The sequence below is a fragment of the Lepidochelys kempii genome, chromosome 6 (assembly GCF_965140285.1).
Source record: "Lepidochelys kempii isolate rLepKem1 chromosome 6, rLepKem1.hap1, whole genome shotgun sequence".
NCBI classification, from domain to species: Eukaryota; Metazoa; Chordata; order Testudines; family Cheloniidae; genus Lepidochelys; species Lepidochelys kempii.
The window spans coordinates 70,347,503-70,362,079 of NC_136385.1; the positions used below are offsets into that span (position 1 = coordinate 70,347,503).

General features: G+C 38.7%; 2 protein-coding genes across 21 annotated transcripts in view; one reads left to right on the forward strand and one right to left on the reverse strand.

Moving 5' to 3' along the window:
- LRRC57 (leucine rich repeat containing 57) overlaps positions 1-14,577 on the forward strand; it is a 49,276-nt gene that overhangs the window by 1,667 nt on the left and 33,032 nt on the right. For 12 of the 18 annotated variants that reach the window (XM_073348639.2, XM_073348629.2, XM_073348628.2 and 9 more), the window contains 4 exons: positions 1,472-1,607; positions 2,415-2,683; positions 3,576-3,761; positions 11,528-11,870. In XM_073348639.2, coding sequence (XP_073204740.1) covers positions 1,556-1,607; positions 2,415-2,683; positions 3,576-3,761; positions 11,528-11,725 — 705 coding nt within the window. In that variant the 5' untranslated portion in view covers positions 1,472-1,555 and the 3' untranslated portion in view covers positions 11,726-11,870. Of the gene's footprint in view, positions 1-1,471; positions 1,608-2,414; positions 2,684-3,575; positions 3,762-4,761; positions 6,202-9,099; positions 9,220-11,527; positions 11,871-14,577 lie in introns of those variants that run through there. The other 6 variants (XM_073348634.2, XM_073348635.2, XR_012159446.2 and 3 more) reach the window with 5 other exon arrangements.
- SNAP23 (synaptosome associated protein 23) overlaps positions 13,620-14,577 on the reverse strand; it is a 38,044-nt gene continuing 37,086 nt past the window's right edge. For all 3 annotated transcript variants that reach the window (XM_073348648.1, XM_073348645.1, XM_073348646.1), the window contains exon 8: positions 13,620-13,766. In XM_073348648.1, coding sequence (XP_073204749.1) covers positions 13,704-13,766 — 63 coding nt within the window. In that variant the 3' untranslated portion in view covers positions 13,620-13,703. The remainder of the gene's footprint in view (positions 13,767-14,577) is intronic.

A 14,577-nucleotide genomic window follows, 5' to 3' on the forward strand; every position in this document is an offset into this window, starting at 1 on the left:
CATGGATCTTTGCTTTAGCAATCAGTGATGCTCTGCTTACCTGGAAACTTGTATGTCTTTATAATGTCTGGTTTTATATTTAAAACAAATATATTAAATCCAGGACTCTTAAAAGTTTATGCAACCAAAAAGGTGGCTTTCAGTAGAAAATCGTCACTTGAGAGCACAAGATAAGTTTTATAACTGTGTATATTTATGCAAGATACTTTGAAATTTGTGAAATACTTTTAAGGTCCCAATCCTGCACACACTTATTCACATGCTTAACCTTAGTCATGTGAATGGTCCCTTTGATTGGAACTGCTCAGGTGACAAAAGTAAAGCATGTCCGTAAGTGCGTACGGTTTTAACACATTATCTGAGATTGACTTGATTTTGTTTGACCAATTCCCAGAAAAATCCAAATCAGAGTTAAACAATTGCTGTTGAGTCTAGCTGCCGTATGTATGATGTCCAAGATAGCATGGCACCAGGCTACTTTTTGTGGATAGGGGGAGTAAAATACCTCTCTGATATATTTAATCTTCCTTTTCACTCCTGCCTTTCTTGCAATGGTGGGGGAGGGAATATGATAAATTGCTGTTATAATTTGCAGGGAAAAGCTAAAACATGAGCCCGCCCTGAAGGACTAGACCAGGTCCGAATTTCTGGGTCAAGATCCAGACTCCATAGAAAATAATAAAAAAAAACAATAATAATAATAAGTAAATTTTGGGATCCGTTCAAAAGCATCTGGTGGTCTGGATTTGGCCTGCGGTCTGCCCCTGGACTAGGAGATATTTGCAGATATTTGGTGCTGTTGCTGACTGTGAGAGTAGATGACTTTAAAAAAAAAAAAATCCACCAGTGAATGATGTAACAATGTCACATGTGCTTTATGATGGCAAAGTATGTGAGTAAGAAAGGAGGCAAGTTCCAAAGAGCAGACAAGTGTTACGGTAAGATGGAAGGAAATGTTTTTTATAATCTATATAAAATAAAACAGAGAACTGAAGGAAGAAGGGGCTTTATTTAGCTTCCATCATGCTTCAAAAGGGGGGAAATAATCAAATAGCATAGGTTATTAATAGGCATTAAAGAGAACATAGAAATGAAAAGTTTTGTAAATGGTGTTGTGCTATATTTCTATCCTCGCCCTTTTTTTCTTTATTTTTGTCCTGTTTATTTAGACTGAACTCTGGACTAAGAATTAGTTTTCCTAGGAGTCTGTAAAATGTCGCTTGCATTTTTTTTATTTTTTATTTTTTTTGTGCCATCGAAAAAAATTAACTTCATATATTATTTTTGCTCGAATTCTGTAAATCTCACTTTTGGTGATGGTGAGACACTGTGCATCATGTGGACTAATGTAAACTTGAACTGCAGTGTAAATACTGAAAGACTGATAACATGAAATTATATTGTCTATTATTAAGTTAAACCAGCTTTTTTAATGCTGTATATACTTTCCTCCCCCTCCCCGCCCCCCCAGTTTCCTGAAGACCTGCAGAAGCTAGCTAGCAACTTAAGGACAATAGACTTGTCAAACAACAAAATTGAGATCCTGCCACCACTGATGGGAAAGTTTTCTGTTCTTAAGAGTCTTGCTTTAAACAACAACAAACTGGGTATGAGTTTTTAATATTGTCACAGATTTCTAAAAAGAACTAGATTTCTTTGTTGTTGGTCTGACATTAAATGTGATAACCTGACTCTTACAAAATGCAAAGGGAAACACTGGTTGCTTAGACTAAAATCTCTTGGAATTCATGATCAGGAGAAAATTAGATTTGTTCAAAACTAGTTAGCAATTTTGTTATATTTTCACTCTTGCACTAACGTGTAAGTACTTAAAACCACATAAGTGTGTGCTGTGAACCTGTCTGATCTAAAAGCTGAGGAAAGTCAAGATAGTTTAGTACTTGCATGGAAAACCTCTGAAGATGGTGTCCTGCAGAAAACAGTGCTTTTGATTCAGTGGATGTCACTCCTGTTGGGCCAGTGTCCTGAAGACCAGCAAAGCTAGCAACCAGAATTAGGGGGTGCTGTGCTACTAGAGGTGTTGTCTTTTGGGTGAGTGATAAAACTAAATTCTTGACCACCTGTAGTCATTAGCAATGCCATAGCATCCTTTATGGAAGTAAAGTGTTATGCCTCACGTCTTGGCCAAATTTCAACTCTATTTATATTCTGTTTACCTAAAATGAATGGGATGAACAAATTTAAACTAGTACTTCACTCCTAAACTTACTTCAAATGTTTCAAAATGCGTTTAGCGTAGTGGTTTGGGAGAGAGGAATTTTGTCTTGCAAAATCCTATCAGAATAGTGTTGTATATTCCACACAGGAGCAGACTCGGCTTTTAATGGATATGAAAACTCGCAGATTCCTCTGAATAGATTAGGTAATTTCTTTGTTCATAATTTTATTGTTAGCTGCTCTACCTGAGGAGTTGTGTAAGCTGAAAAAACTCGAGACCTTGCATGTGAATGGCAACCATCTGACGCAGCTGCCTGCCACCTTTGGACAACTCTTGGCTCTCAAGACCCTGAGCCTTTCTGGAAACAAGCTTCGAACTGTGCCCACCCAACTCTGCAGTCTTCATCACCTAGATGTAGTGGATCTTTCAAGAAACCAGATCCAGAGCGTGCCAGACACAGTGGGGGACCTGCAGGCCATTGAACTCAATTTGAATCAGAACCAGGTCTGGAAACTGAGGCTTTAGAGGCATGTGGACTTAAGGCATGATTGAGTCTTAAAGAATTAGTTCTCTGTGTGCCACAGAAGTCAGGACAGGCAGGTACCACTTCAGTGTGAGAGGAATGCCTTTTGGGTATGACAGTGGTGGAGGATCCATATAAATACCTAGCTAGTTTTCATCTACTGTGATATCTTCTATTGCCTGATGTGACTTACTGGGATAGCCTTTATAGGGTCAGGCTCACTTTGTTAAACAATAACTTTCCTGTTGTGAGATTAATGCCTCAGACATACCCACTCTATTCTGTTCTTCCACTCTACCAAATGCATTGTAGTACTAAGCCCTGTATTCAAGTTCCCAGGTGGGCCCTGTTTTGAGGAGAGGTATCCAGATGCCAGTTGTCTGTGGTTGTGAAAATTGCATGGTGAATGAATCTTAGAATAAAAGGATTAAACTGTTTATTGGCTCTGCACAGCTTTTCAATCTCTTGCTATTTTAATTTGATTAATGTCAAATGGCTTTGAACTCATGTCACCACTGCACGTCATGTGTGTACGGTATTAGAATTAAGGACAGCTTCACTTCCAGGGTCTCATTTTAGAAATAGTCAAACTCTTTATGTGGTTAAAGTCAGGAGGTATGATATTTCTTCAGAATTAAAATTATATAAAGTTGCTAGATGCTAGTCATGCTAGGAAAATAAGTAGTTCTCGTTTCCTGTCATTAACCCAGTTAATCTACAAGCAACAATGTTGTTAAAGTGGCCAAGTAAACTGAAGTCAGATTCTGTAGCAGTTGTGAAACACAGATCAGTGTACTTACAAATAACAAATTATCAGTAAAAATGTACTGTGTTCAAGCTTTTTTTCCACTTTCTTCTTTTGGACCATGTCAGATTTCCCAGATCTCAGTGCAGATCTCTCACTGTCCACGCCTCAAAGTCCTGCGTTTGGAAGAGAACTGTCTAGACCTCAGCATGCTTCCTCAGAGCATACTCAGTGATTCCCAGATCTCATTGCTTGCAGTGGAGGGTAATCTCTTTGAAATCAAGAAACTCAGAGAACTGGAGGGCTATGACAAGGTTTGTAGAAAAATGTCGCCAGTGAATGTTTTTTGCTTTCCTGCTCATGAATGCATCTCGGACTACTGGGGGATCAGAGTTCTGCTGGTGGATGAGACTTGCAACAGTCTACAAGTATCTTTGCCGCCATTGGCAGTAGATGACCTTCCAAGGATGATCTTATGCCTTGCCCATTAGATAACAACAAAGGACCTGTCTGTGGTTCAGAAACCTTTTCTGTTAATAGTGGGGAGAATGGCAAGGAATTTAAGTTGGTTTGATACAAAATAAATAGGGAAACTCTAATAGCGTTTTAGTGACATAGATGATAGGCCTGGGTCCTCCCCTATATGTGTGTAGAATATAGCTAGGATTTTAATGTTTTCAGGAAAAATCAGTTGTACTTAAAAGTAAGTATTTGCCATTATTTTTAACTCAATTGTTTTATCACAATAGACTAGACCAGCATCTATCCCTGCTTCTCCCCCACCCCAAATTATTCTGAGGAAGCTTTACAAAAATGCTTCAATGAGAAGTGTATTCTTGTGGATGTTGATCTTGTCTATTTAGGGTGACAAGTGAGAGTGGAAGACAGCTGGTGCTAAGATGGTGGTGCATCACTTGATCATCATAAGGCACCAAAGCACCTCCATTGAATGAGATAGGGTAGAGGCTAGGCATAATAGAAGGGGAATTGTCTACAGTATTTGCTTTTTAATTCACACAGCATCGTCTAAACCTGATAAGGGGTGCTTGGTCTCTGAGACAAATTACTGTATTGGCTTGGAGACTGTAGGTAGTACCTATTTATGTAAATCTACAAATTCATTCAACAGATGTTCATGACTCTAAAACTTCCTTGCTGCATGAATGGGATGCTGCTGTAGTTCACCAGTAATAAAACCTCCACATGACTTCTTTTCTGTGTGAGGTTAGGAATGGCCAGTTTCAGTATGGCTTTTGTATCACCGACTTTCCAATTTCAGAACAACAAACTTTCTCTTTGCTCTCTGCTTTTTAGTACATGGAGCGGTTCACAGCCACCAAGAAGAAGTTTACATGATGGACTGCTGTTCTGAGTCTGTATCATTGGACATAAAAGATGGTGACCAAAGCAGCATAATCAGCAGCACAGTCTGCTTGGAATGACAACTTAAACCAAGATTGAAAGTTTTGGGCTTGATGGTGGCAATGAGGAAACTGACAATATTCATTTCATAAGTCTATGTTGCTGCCACTACCACTTCAAATAAAAATCTGACATTGGGAAATTGCAGCCTAGGCATTGAACTGTTAAATTTAGCTAGAAGCTGGTTATACTTCTGGCTTTCTCCCTTTTCAGGATGACTTATGTGGAGAAAGGAGTATATAGTTGATGAGGTAGAGTACATAAGCTTTTTTCACAACAGTTGCTACTGCATCCTTACAGAGGGGAGTTAGCTATTGTTTAAAGTGGGATACTTGCATCTAACATGTGTTTACCTGGTAGTGTACTACAGTTCTGCTACCACCATAATTCCAAAATATTAAATTATACTACAATACTTGCTGTAAATGTCCTCTAGCCTGGAGGTTAACTTTCACATATCTGTTGTAATACTAAAAATTGTGTACACTTCATGAAGCACAAACAGTTAAATGAGCTCACATGGTGAATTTATCTTGTCTATTTTATATTAACTGCTTTAGTAATCAAATCTTGTTTCTATCATCTTTTTCTCTTACCAGTTATATCAATTCACAGTGCACTTTACAGGATGTCTAACTTATGGAGAAATGCACTATTCCCTTCTGCTTGAACATACTGCTATTTAATGGACTACTTAACAGGTTTTCTCTGTGTCTTCAGTAAAATGTAGTTTCTGGAAAAACTGTTATCCTTGCACTGATGAGCCCTCACATCTGCAGAGCCATGTCTAAAACTTTTTCACCTTATTACAGCTGCCTTACTACCTAAAGCACCCAGCAAGAGCTAAAAGTGTATGCAATTATGTAACAGGTACTAAAATAGATTTAACTTGTGTATTTATTTTAGTAAAACACTTAAACTGTAGTTTAAATGTCTCAATTCTCACCATATTTCTGCCACTTCAATGTGATTACATTATTAAGCTTACCTGAAGGGTTTATTTTACCAATCTATACTAGATTTTTTTGTATAAAACTACTTGTGACAATCTAAAAATAAAGACACTCCTTTTGAAAAGAGAAAATGGCTGGAAGACAATAAGCCTTTGAGGGACAAGTTAGTTAAATGCTATTACCTGTTCAAAAATGATTATGTAGAAATTCTACTAGAAAAACTTGCACAGTAAAAGACCAGTCCTCTGGGATTTCTAATAAGAGCAGTTCCTAAGGCATCATTTGTAAACTGCTCAAATGCTTAGTCAGTTCCATGGGTGGATGTACAAAAGATGTAAATATGGAGTAAGATGTAAAACCTTTCAATGCTGTTGGGAAAGGTAGATCAGGGAGAGGAAGGGCTTATACAGAAGGTTCAATAAGAGTCAGATATAACAGTTGAAGTTGCAGAGTCAAGAGAAATGTTGAGCAGACTGTCATTTAACTTACACACACACCCCTCTACCATTCTTGTGTGTGTGTGTGTGTGTACACATACACACACAAAAAGTAACTGCTCCCACATGCTGGGATTTAAAATTCACCACACTACTCAATGTAGAGTATGTACAGAGCTTTTCAAGCTATGGGTGTTATTGTGAATTCAGCTAGATAGTTCCTTGCCATGCCTGACATTGCTTTAGGGGTGTGTGTGTGTGTGTGTATATATATATATATACACACACACACACTACAAGAATGGTAGAGGGGGGTGTGTGTGTGTGTGTATATATATATATACACACACACACACACACACCTCTACCATTCTTGTAGTGTGTGTGTATGTGTGTATATACACACACACCTAAAGCAATGTCAGACATGGCAAGGAACTATCTAGCTGAACTCACAATAACACCCATAGCTTGAAAAGCTCTGTACATACTCTACATTGAGTAGGGGGGTGAATTTTAAATCCCAGCATGTGGGAGCAGTTACTTTTTGAAGAACAACTTCCTCCATGTTGGACTTGATTTGGTTTCTAGTCTTCACTAAAATCCACCACCTCTATGTGGGTGGTGGCTCTAGGGACAGAGCAGTACCATCATTAGCACAGGTAAAAGTGCTAGTCATCCTTAAACATGAGCTTAATTCATTCAAGAAACAGTCAAGAAGTTTGAAAGTACATAGATAATGTATTAATTTCCCATCCTTAGAGTACTAATTTTACCTATATCTCAAGTAGCTAAACACTAAGTACATCTACAGTTACTGGGGATTGATGCTGCAGCAATTGATCCTCCAGGGGTCAATTTAGCAGATCTAGTGCAGGCCTGCTAAGTTGACTGCAAATCACTCTCCCATTGACTCCAGTACTCTACGGGAATGAGAAGTGTAAGGTAAGTTGATGGGAAAAGTTATTAACGTAGCTGGAGTTACATAACTTAGGTTGACTTAGCCCCATAGCATGTGTGGTGTGTGAACCCCAAGCTGGGGGAGGCTAGTCATTCTGTACCCCTGCACTGGAGCCCAGAGCGTGTCTCTCCCCACCCCCAGTTCATGCCTCAAGCCCGAGAGTGCCCCCTAACCCTGGAGCAACAGGAGGGTGGGCAGCACAGCTGCAGCCTCCCCAGCACCAGGAGGGTGAGTGGCACAGCCCAAGCTGAGGCCATCCACAGGGAGACTGAAGCTGGGCTGAGCAGGAAGAAGGGGGGTGGCAATGCCTGGGCACAGAGCATGGGCAGGGCTACACCTGGCTGTTTGGGGAGGCACAACCTCCCCCAGCTGATGATACCTGCTGCCCATACCTTGTAGTGTAGGCCAGGCTTAACACCCACTTTCTGTAAAGCACAAGTAGATAAATATTATATACATAAGTGACTGTGCCTTCCACTGGAAATTTATCTAGTTCTAAACTACTGCACTGTCTTGTATCTTTAAAAAAAGAGTTCACCTTCATCATGCTGCTTAACGGGAGTAGAACAAACATAAATTCTCCCATGTGGAAAGTAGGTTAGTACAGGAGTTCAGCACTTGAAAGAGTAGGTAGTTTAAATGTGCATGTTGTTTGAGCCTTCTGTATGTACTACTAGACTGAAGCTTGTCTAGGGGCAGCACCCTCTTTCAAACAAGAGCCTTGAAGGCAACACAGTACCTGCAAGAATATTTCAGATGCTGGCAGCCAGAAGCTAGACCATGTAATGTGGCCAGTGAACTAAGTACTACCTTTTAAAACCTGGCTTAGAGGAACAAAACATGCTCTCGCCTTCTCTAACTTGAAAAAAATTGATAGGTTGTTTAAGTAACAGCTGAGGAACAGCAGAAGCACCAATGAATGGTCTATGCTACCTTATACTTCAGGTAGTGCAGACCACCACTCCTATGAAGCTGTTCACTAGCTACTGATGTACTGAACACAGACACACAATCTTCCACTTTCTCCTATACAAGTAGTCCATATTAAAGCAGTAACATTCCTTGCTTGTTGATGGCTTGCACACAGGCAAGCTTCTTACATTCTTGGTGGTGTACTTATTTGGTACTCTAAGTTGTGGGTGGCCCTACTAGATGAGCAGTGGAAAAAAGGGGGTAGGTTCCTTTCTTCCTTTTCCCTCAGCAATAGCAAAGTCCACAGGCTACTCCCACTTCTATTGGTTTGTGACATTCTTTCCTGAATAGGTTTCAGAGTAACAGCCGTGTTAGTCTGTATTCGCAAAAAGAAAGGGAGTACTTATGGCACCTTAGAGACTAACCAATTTATTTGAGCATAAGCTTTCGAAAGCTTATGCTCAAATAAATTGGTTAGTCTCTAAGGTGCCACAAGTACTCCCTTTCTTTCCTGAATAGTGCTTTTCTCTGGCATACATGGCAGGAAAGTGTTTTGTTGCTCTTAAACCGGAACGCTGCCTGCTTTCTCTCGTGGAAAGTGTGATCTCCTTCAATAGATGAATGGCGGCTGATAGCCAGAAAGTGTTTTTGGGGAATCTTTTTCAGAAATTAGAAAAACCTCAGCCTTTGCAGTGGACAATTTGACTCTTGCCTTCCAGCCTGTATTAGCACTTCTGGTGTAACTTTCCCTTTGCAGTGAGTCACTGTCACATACCAGCTAGACAGAATGACAACAGCTTTATAAAGCACATTAAAGGAAAATAGCATGCAAGGGATCATCAGGCAAATAAAACAGTGAAAAGGTCTTTGAACAGATCCCACATCCTCAGGGTCACCATTAATTCTGATCAAGAGGGGAGTAGCTCCTTTAGATGACACTGATACAGCCTTCTTTTATCTCCTACAGGACAACCAACCACTTGTCAGACCAAAGGCAAAACAGGGGGGAAAGGCATATAAATCAGAGGAGCTATTTCACCTCTGTCACTTAGAACTGGTCAGCAGCTCTAGCCTTTTGGATGGATAGGTAACTTCTCAAACAATAGCTACATAAATCTAGCATTGTTCTATAATGTATATCCTTGTATTAATGTACATTGCTTCTACTAACGCAAGATGTCTTACGTATTTCTGTACACAATAGATTACATTTTAGTGTAGTCAAATGTAATCTGTTTATGCCTCAGAAGTCACCTTATATTTTCCTTATACGCTCCTCCCACTCACCCCTTTCAGCCACAGTTCATTTGTCCTTTTCTCTGTATTCCTGTCTGTATGATGCCTCACAGTCCCTTCCAATTCTTTTGCACCTGTTTCCCCCTCAGCTGTACCCACATATGCAACATTTAACCACCAGGCTGCTTCTTCAAATTCAGCCTAAATTAGTATTGACTGTAACTAATTGTATACGTAAAATGAGGCTGGCAGCTTCAAAGTATAGTACCTACTGGCCACCTGTCCACAGCAGAAGCCACAATTGGCATTTACTGGTAGTGTCAGAAGACAAAAGATGGAATGATGAAACAACTGCAGTCCTTTTATGGACAAGTAGGGAGACTACATTAGTATAGCGTATTACTCTTCTAGAGGAGTAATGTACACACTTCAAAAATTATTTTTATCTACCCTTGCTGTCTTCCTCCCATCTCAATGCTGTTGCAATCTTATCTACAATTATCCACCACCTTTTGTCTCCTTTATCTAGCCTTTTAATTTCTCACCCCAGCTGTATTTGCATAGTATTTTAGGATACGATTTACAAAAAAGGCACTTCACAAACTAGAATTTTGTCGTGGCAGGTCAGGAACAAAAACTGGAGTACTTCTGGTAGCACTACAAGTCAGGCTATGCAGACAGCTCACAGGTCAGGCTTTGTAGAATATAGCGGTGTTTAAAGGTGATGTAGTATAGGAAAAAGGGGAAATCCCTAGAGTTCATTTAGACTGGATTGAGGAGGAGTTGGTGGACATTTTTCATCACCAGAACTTTCATTTGGCAAAATTTTCCAAAAAACAAACAAACAAATAAAAAAAACAACCACCACACCATTCAGTGCTCCTTCCGCTTTGGCATCCTAGGACAGGGAAAGCCAGATCTTTCAAAATCAGCTTTGAGACGATGGAAAGAAAGATGGAGACACTTCCCATAAGCAACTGCTTGCTAGTAATTACAACTTTATACAACACTTTAGGTAAGGGTATGCCATATGCCAGGGTATGAATGGAGAATTATTTTAAAAAGGAACAATTTCTGAACCTGCTCCCACCACTTGGGTTCTCCACTTTTCAGTACCAGGACATCCAAGTAAAGATGAAAGGTTAAAATTGCAGGAAGTGAAAACTTAGTGGTAACTACTTCGTTCTCTCAAATTGTCCAAAGGCAGGAGATTGGGCTGTTTATAGGTTAAAACAATATTAAATTAATGGCAAGTACTTAATAGTAAACAAACTAATTGAGTTCTATATTTTTTCATACACAATACACAACAGTTTAACAATTAGCAACTGAAATAATCATTTTAATGCCATTAAGAATCAGATATGCTGTGAGAAAAATGATGCATATAAATTGTTTATTCTGTCCAGCAAGTATGATGAACAAGGAAGTATGATGTGTAATAAGATAAATGCTTCTAACAGGCAATGCCAAAAGACAGTATTGCTGTGCAGTTTGCTCTGGAACATTAAGGCACTAACTCCCTCAAGGACCCAGATCTGTGTCCGTTACAAAACAAATGTTAATATTCAGCTAAAAACCAAGCTATATCCCAGTGCTATATCACATGGGCACACAAGAGAGTTGTAGGTGAATCCCAGATAAGCTACATAAACATGAATAGTATCATGCAAGGCACAATTTTAAGCTGGGATATTAATCTTCCATGTACCCGACACAACATCCTCTTAGCCAATGTACCTAGTATCTGTTGTAATAGCTTGGGGAATGAGACATGAGGTAAGATGTTGTAATAATGAAAGGGAAGGGGAAAAAAGTGTTCCAAGGAATTACAGCAGAGGAGTTCTGCAATGTTATACGTGGAACAACAGTTTAAGTCTTCCATTCCCAGCAGTATATTGCTACTTTTAAGTTAAAAAAAGAAGCAAAAGGCATGCTCTGTACAAAGGTTCTTTCAAGTAAGCCTCTTAAGTTGGTATATGGCAGTGTTACTGGGTACTGGAATCCCTTAAGCTTTCACATGCTGGGGGTTTTATTGTACCAGTAGGTAATGGCACCACAAATGCCTCTTTGCTACTCATGTTTTGTGTATATATATCCTTAGCTACTTCTAGGATTAATGTACAGTTAATTTTATTGAAAATCCATTTTCCTTCCAGCTGTTTTGGAAGCCACAGAGGACAACATGCAACCCCAGAGAAATTTCCATCACCCACAAAAGGTTGTGTCTCTTAAGCCTTATTCAGACTAGATTTTCCATAAAATTTGACCTGGCTTTCTGCTTATTGTATATAGCAGTCCTCCCTTTTCTTTGTCATAGTCAGAATTCTTTTATAGTAGCCCCTGCAGTAAACTGATAGCTGGGATGCATAGTTGTGTTGCACTCCCATCATTTAAGGGGTTACCAAATTACTCAACTAAATCTTTGCAGGTTAAAGTCCCATCTCTCTGCCCTGGGATTTTCTACAAAAAAAAAAATATATAAAAAGAATGATGGACAACTACTCTGCAAAGAATAAATAAGCTTGAATGTGATTAATTTGGTCATTCCTTAACTAAATCAGTAGAGGGGGAAAAAAATTCCCAACAAACATTCAAATATCACAGCTTACATTATTTGAAATCATCGATTTCCCTTTCAGCCTACACAAGACTCATAACTACTTCACTCCACCTCTCAAATCGGAACCATTAGAATCTTGAGAATAAGATTGTCTAGGTTTATTGGAAGACAAAACATGAATCCACATCTAATTTCCCTGTGAACAACTTTGTTTTTTGACTCTAGCCGATTGAGGTATTCTCCATTATTAGAAGGAACCTCAATTACCACCACAGACAACTTGGATTTGGAATATTTTACATTACAGATTCTGAAGTCCAATCCATAAACTGATTTATTATAGTAAAGATAGAGCAAGCATCTTATTCCTAGAACAGGTTAAGAAAGGAGGAACAGAAGTAGTTCCTTCATAGGAAGCATTCATTATAGCAAGGTAGTATTTTAAATGTTCTGCTTATTGCGACATGTTGCCAAGCAAAAGTTTAACTTCATGAAACATAACTTTTTGAATAAGTGGACAGCAGCTATCAATTACATAACTTAATTTAAATTAAGATTAGGTGGGAAAGTAGCACATGCATAGTTCAGAACTATCATGCAGAATAGAGGGTGAATTATGTATACATGGGTTAAAAACTAAAAGACTAAGAAAAACTGTACTTAAATGTGTGAAGAAATTCCCTCATTCGTTATTTAATGTACATTCAGAGGTTTAAAAAGCTACCCCTAACACACTGTGGGAGAACAGAACTTGGTGAGATTTGTGGTACTGCAGTGGAGAAAGGTACAACCCAAATTCCAGGGAGAACTGATAGAGGTAAATTTGATATGGAATCCAGATGGGAAATTTGCATGCTTACTATAGGAGGTCAGATTCAGAGTTTGTCTGATGTTTTCCTAGAGACTTAAGTTTTCAATTAATCCTAAATTTTGATCTAAAGCTTTGTTGAGCCTACTTTTAAAGGAAATATTTAGAAGCTCGATACAAAATCTTTTCCATTGCATAAATATGTAAACAGAGTTATTTTTCTGTTCAACAGTAAAATAGGTGCATGGTGTTTAAAACCAATAATATACACAATACAAGTATTACCAGAAAATGCAGCATAATTTTTAACCACGGTCTCTACATCATCACTTTGCATTCAAAGAATGAAAATGCATGTGTTCCCCTCCCATTTCCTTCAAATTACAGTGTGTGTGTTTTAAAGCCCTCAACCCACAAGTAGCCAGAGGGCCAGAATGTCTTAAATTTGGTAGTTTATATATGGATTGGAAATTAAACTAAGTGTCCGTAAAACTATGGTTATCCTACTAAACTAAGAAATACACGTAATAAGCATGACCAAGTTTCTATTTGAGTGAGAATGCACAACTCTAAGTAATTAAAAAAAACCCAAACTTGTAAAGTCTCTTCTCCAACCTTTCCACAACTATGAATCCAAAATTATACCACCCTCTTTATTCCATTTTAATAGAATACTTTGTGTTGTGAGGGAGGAAAAGAGAAAGTTTTACAGCTTTGAGAATGTTCTAAGCCATGAGCAGGTTTAAGGTCTAGGGCAGATGATTAGGAGCTATGTTGCTGCTCTGATGGAGTCAAAGCAAAATCTGCACACAAGGATAAGAAAAGAAAGTACTATAAAAAGCAACCTGCTTCACTCGCTTCCTGACTCCACTACCCCTGTTGTTCTGAAATACAGAAAATTTCACAGATATGAAAATGGTGTCTTGCAACTGGAGATAGACACTGGACAATGGCAGAAAGCTTATTAATTGATGAGTTTCTTGGCTCTGGCATTGGCTTGCTCAATACGATCTTTGTTGGTATCCGCCTGAAAAAGGAAAAGCATGTGTAAGAATTGCAGGTAACTGAAGAGTAGATACTAAGAAAGTCTTAAACATTTTTAGTCTAATGTTAAAATTGATTTAATACATAGCTTAAGGAAAGAGTTTTTATACATCTGGGTATAATGCTTAAATTGTCCAAAAGTACAAAGGTTGGGTTAAAAAAGGTCAAAAACTAAGTCAAAATTTCTTTATGGGCTTGACCACAGAAGTGCAAGATGCTCCCATTCGGATAGGTAGGAGGAAGACAAGAGCTCTCACCGATTGGCTCAGCAGGGGTTGGTAGTTTTGCAAAGGCAGAATGATCAGAGGGAAGAAATCCAATCTCTCTAGCAAGCCCCTCAAGGCAACTCAATAAATAAAACGACTGGCTTCAGTGAATTGGAGGAATTAAGGGAAGAGAGTTGAGGGTGTGGAACAGAATCCACCACCAAAACAAAAATAGAATTTTTCCTCCCTAATACTTAATGTTTTCCATAGAAAATAGTAATCCTCAGAGCTCCTGTGGCACAACTTCTCAACATTAAAAAATATACCACAGTACTCAGCCCTTAGAATATAGGAGAAATTAAGCCATTCCCCATTTATGCAAAATGACCAAAAGGATGCACTGCCAACTGAAAATGATTAATCTAAAACACTAAGGAAAGACAATTGGTAAGGTATTTTGTGTAAAACAGACTCCCATGAGTCTTTTGAATGTACTGTTGTCATAACACTATGTCCTTGGCAAAAAATTTATGGTAAGATCACAAACACCTATAATTAAACTAAAGCATCCAAGAATCAGCCAATTCC